The sequence below is a fragment of the Atta cephalotes genome (genome assembly GCF_000143395.1).
Source record: "Atta cephalotes unplaced genomic scaffold scaffold00002, whole genome shotgun sequence".
NCBI lineage: Eukaryota > Metazoa > Arthropoda > Insecta > Hymenoptera > Formicidae > Atta > Atta cephalotes.
Window position 1 is genome coordinate 312,458 of NW_012130066.1, and position 4,722 is coordinate 317,179.

Here is a 4,722-nt window from a genome sequence, read left to right on the forward strand (position 1 = left end):
ACTACGTACGACGACGTACGTAACGTACGTACGGTTACGGTTCGGTACGTTACGTTACGTTACGTTACGTTCGTTACGTACTACTCTACTACTCTACGCTACACTACTACTCTCTCTCTCTCTCTCTCTCTCTCTCTCTCTCTCTCTCTCTCTCTCTCTCTCTCTCTCTCTCTCTCTTTCTTCTTGACACCTGCTTTTTTCTCCGCGCGATCCCACCGGAGTACAGACGGATTTCGAGATTTTGCGATGGCTCGCGGGACACCGAAGGTTGTAAGCTCGTTCGTCACTTTGGATTGGAGATGGAGGACGAGGGCAAACTTACCTTCACCGTCAGGTTTCCGATGGGGAAAGTCTTGACGGGCGGACTCTCGTTCGGAGCATAGCGATAAAACTCTCGACCCCCTTTGTACCACTTGACGGCATACAATGGGTCGCCCTCGGTGTCATACCAACATTTCAGCGTCGCCGAGTCGCCCTTCCTCACGGCCGTCGGTATCTGAATGCGCACTCCCCGCAAACCCGAACAGATTCCTGAGAAAGAGAGAAAGAAAGAATAAGGTTCGTTAAAATTACATTTTATTCGTGTCGTCTATGCCGTCGGGCATCATATTATACACTCGCGTTTGTCGTTGAAACAGCGTTCTGGTATGCTCCAGCTCACGTTGTGCGCTTATCGGGACGGATGATCTTGCTGAAGTTATTAGGGCACGTGCAGGACGCAGAGACTCGCGCGTATATGGATCCGAATCTCAACTCATGATCCCCCCGAGGGAAAAGAGGAAATGAAAGCCGAAGGTGAATTTCTGCCGTGTCATGTCATGAGAGGCGGCTGAATATCGCGATGCATACCTCATCGATTACGTTCGCGGACAGTGTTTCCCAAATAGGAAAAGTGACGACGGACTTTCGCCGTTCGCGTTTGAGAGGGTAAGCTGAAATAAAGGCGCTCTACGTCACATTATATTCTGTAACTATCGATTTTAAAGTCCCAGCGATGGTCTACTTCGATTTCGTATTCCGTATGGCCCACTCTTTCGTGACTCAATCTTCCATTAAATATTATCTTGATATGATACGCATGAGAATAATAATTTGTCATTGTAATTACTCGACCTTCGTATAAAAACATTGTATTCGTTGTTTATCGTTCATATACATTACTATAATACTACACGCTCGACAGAATGAAAAATCGATGAAAGATATATTATTATGTTAATTAAAGATTATATTTCCTCTGATCTTTCTATCGTAAGGAAGTCTCATCTTTTAATTATATCAAATGATCTTATACAACGAGCTTGAGAACCACTGAGCTTCGCAGACAGCCACGGTTGATTATCAGAGTGACATCGTCATTACGCGGAAATCCTCGTAATGAAAGCAACCGCGAATATAATACGAGCTCGCGAGAAATAGTTTCTTTTAATAACGGCGGTACGCATAACGCACTCAACTCGATCTGCGGATTCGAAATTATTCGGTGAATCCCATGTTGGCCGCCGGAATCCTTTATCGATCGCGAATAGAATCCTACGTTCTGCTCCGTTCTCCCCTTCCTAGACTCCTCCTTCCTCGACCAAATATTCTCATTCACGAGGAATGGGATCGATCTCATGTGAGAAACAGAACTTACGCGTTCTCGAAATGGATCTTGTCGCGGCGGCGCCTTTCGCGGAATTTCCACGTGTCAATGTATTCGAAAATCGTTCACTTTTCCAAACGGTCCCATTTTCCAAAACTATTTATGTCACGCATTTTGCGCAAAAGATTATACAATAAATTTATAAACGTTCCATATGTCGATCAATGGGAAGGAATTCCATTAATGGCGAAAATTTTAAAAAGGATGTATAGCCTTGGTCAAAAATATTAGGCATCTTATTAATCATTATTTAAGGCTCATATTTTTAACTCAAAAATTTATTCGTCAAATTTGCTGTAAATTATTTTTTGTTTCAAGAACCCTTTAAACTTATGTATAATTTGGTTAACCAACAATATAGATAAAAAAATAAACGAAAAAAATATAAGTGACTAATATTTTTAGCCAACGCTGTGTGTTGTCTAAAAACAATATCAAAAATATAAAATTTTCATAGATCGTTCTATTTTTTATGTATAAGTATTTATGTAAAATTTAAGTTAACAATTCTTTATTAGTTTAAAAGTTATTTAATTTTTTAATTTATTCTTAATTTTTACGTAAAATTACGTTTTATAATATCTATTTAATTGCAAATTTGATAATAAAGTAACATTAAGAATTTAATCAAATTTTTTTATACACATACTAAAAACAATTATAAATATTCGTACAAAAATTTATTTAGATCCACCCACTTGTTTAAAAATTATTGACCTAAAACTGCAGCAAATATCCATTTTATACTATAAAACCATTATAAGTGAAATTATTTGTTTTATTTGTGTAGTTTGTTTTGTGTAGGGACGTAATTATGGGCTAATGTTATCAAAATTTTTAAAATAATCTTAACTGACATTACTCAATTAGCTTATTTTAGCTGATTGTTCGACTGATATTTTTTACTAATATTGTCAAATATTATGTCAAGTCATCCTTAATCCATAATTATATTATAAATATAGCTTGAAAATAAGAATATAAAACTAGAGTTGTATAACGCATCATCGTGACTTGTTACCGTATTCAATCAAGAAACAAACTTTATGGTCAGCAAACTCTTAAGTTAGAGATTCTGTTTATGTAAAGAAAGTCTGTAGTATTAAAGTTTTTGTGTAAATGATTCATGCAGTACGCAACGATTTCAATGCGACATTTTTACCCAAGTTTCCACGCCAAGGAAAAATTCTTAGCGTTTCTTTCCATAGGATCGATATAACGTCGGCTCGCAGTTTCACGGATTGGACGAAGAATTTTGGAGGAGTATCGTAGGAAAATATTGCCTCAGCGTATTAAAGGGTGAGACGATGGCGGGAGAAAAGGGACGTAATGTTCCTCTACCCCGTTTAGAGGCACTTGGCGGGGCTTACGGGGTATTTAGTAACAAAACCACGAGGGCACTCTCTCGCGGCTGGTCGTTAGTCGTTAATAAAAAGTGGATTTGCGGCGAGCGTAGCGACGACTGACGAGGAAGAAAAGGGTTGAGGTGACAACCCGCCCAAGACCGTCGTCGTCGTCGTCGTCGTGACGGCAAAATGTAACGAACGTGCCGTCGTGCGAAAGAAACAGATAAGCACGCACGACGCTCCTCGTAAACGCACTTATGTAGCACTCTCGAATAAGGATGGCCGTATTAACGAGTTCGAATTTATTTCAAGCTATCCAAGTTTTTTGCAGTATATCAAACGATGTATTCCCTCACAATCACAAAAAAAGAGAAAAAAAAGAGAAAAAGAGAAGTGGATGCGCAAATAACGCTTCGCAATAATTTCTATTTGCTTAGTGTACCTAGTGGCGAAGTAGGTAATATCAATCTGCTCGAGAGACAGCGGCTCGATTCGGAATATTCGATGCCGATATGAGAGCGAGTTCAGCTTAATTCGCTTACACTAATGGCGATACGCTCGGTTTAACGGACGGCTCTCGCGCAATGAATGCGATTTCGCCCGATCGGACAATCGCACGGACGGATCTCCAGAACGGATATGACGTTCGGTAGAGCGATCGGTTTAATTAGCTGCCGAGTGAAGCGACGAATCGCATTTGCGGAGTGGGAAAGAGAAAGAGACACAGGAGGCCCGTATCGTCGTGCGCTTCGACGCTTCGCATCCCTATACGCTCCAATAGGAAGCTTATCTTTTGTGTGCCGGCAAAAGACTCGCTCGCACAATCGGACGAAAATTACCGACGAGAATGAGCACGCATGAAACTTTGATTCGAGATTTCACATACGGAAATGTTATCTGTTTTCTGCTATTTTTGGTACAAATTGATAAAGTGAGTATGCCGTAATAATGAAACAATCGCCGCCGACGCGCATCGTTATCTGCGTTATAAATGCGTAGATAGGCGAAGTTTCGTTCTTTTTTTTTCGGAAAGGGAGAAAAAAGGATTATAACTCGCTTTTTACACAGTAGAGTCCCGCTTGTAAAAATATCGTGCTAATGCAGACGAGGTATCTCGCGCTTAATATCGGGTTTCGGAATCCGTTCAATTTGAAGCACGGTGCTCGTTTTCAAGCGAGATGTTTGTTAACGTCAGATGTGCAGGTTTCCATGACGTAGACGATCATGGAGTATACATTTTAACACTTCATTTATCAAACGTTATTATTTGTTAGAGGAATTGAAAACGGTATAATTCCAGCGAGAGTTTATTTCTCGATATCACATCTCTGCTATCCATTTTTATTGCGACGAAGAAATGTAGGAGTGAAATTATTTTCGCGCAAAGTCTTAATTCGCCAATTTCAATATATAATTAGTACGTCACATACGAGAGATGATCATTTATTATCAATATGTCAACGATCTCGATAATTTTAACTTGCTGATTGATAATTTATATATTGTTAAATGAAACAACAAGAATATATTTCCTCGACATCATGTACAAGTTATGTTCTTCTCGCAATAATTTATACATGACAGCGAAAATTTGCATATTGAACAAAATTCTCAGTAGGAAAGAGCTTATTTGGCAGAATTATTCTGAAATACATGTGTGTGTATGTATATATAATATATATATATATATATATATATATATATATGTGTGTGTGTGTATATATATATATA

At 38.9% G+C, this 4,722-nt stretch overlaps 1 protein-coding gene across 1 annotated transcript in view; it reads right to left on the reverse strand.

Annotated features, from left to right (window-relative positions):
• Positions 1–4,722, reverse strand: part of LOC105619177 — a 15,408-nt gene that overhangs the window by 7,766 nt on the left and 2,920 nt on the right. The window contains exon 2 of the mRNA XM_012200707.1: positions 323–531. Coding sequence (XP_012056097.1) covers positions 323–531 — 209 coding nt within the window. The remainder of the gene's footprint in view (positions 1–322; positions 532–4,722) is intronic.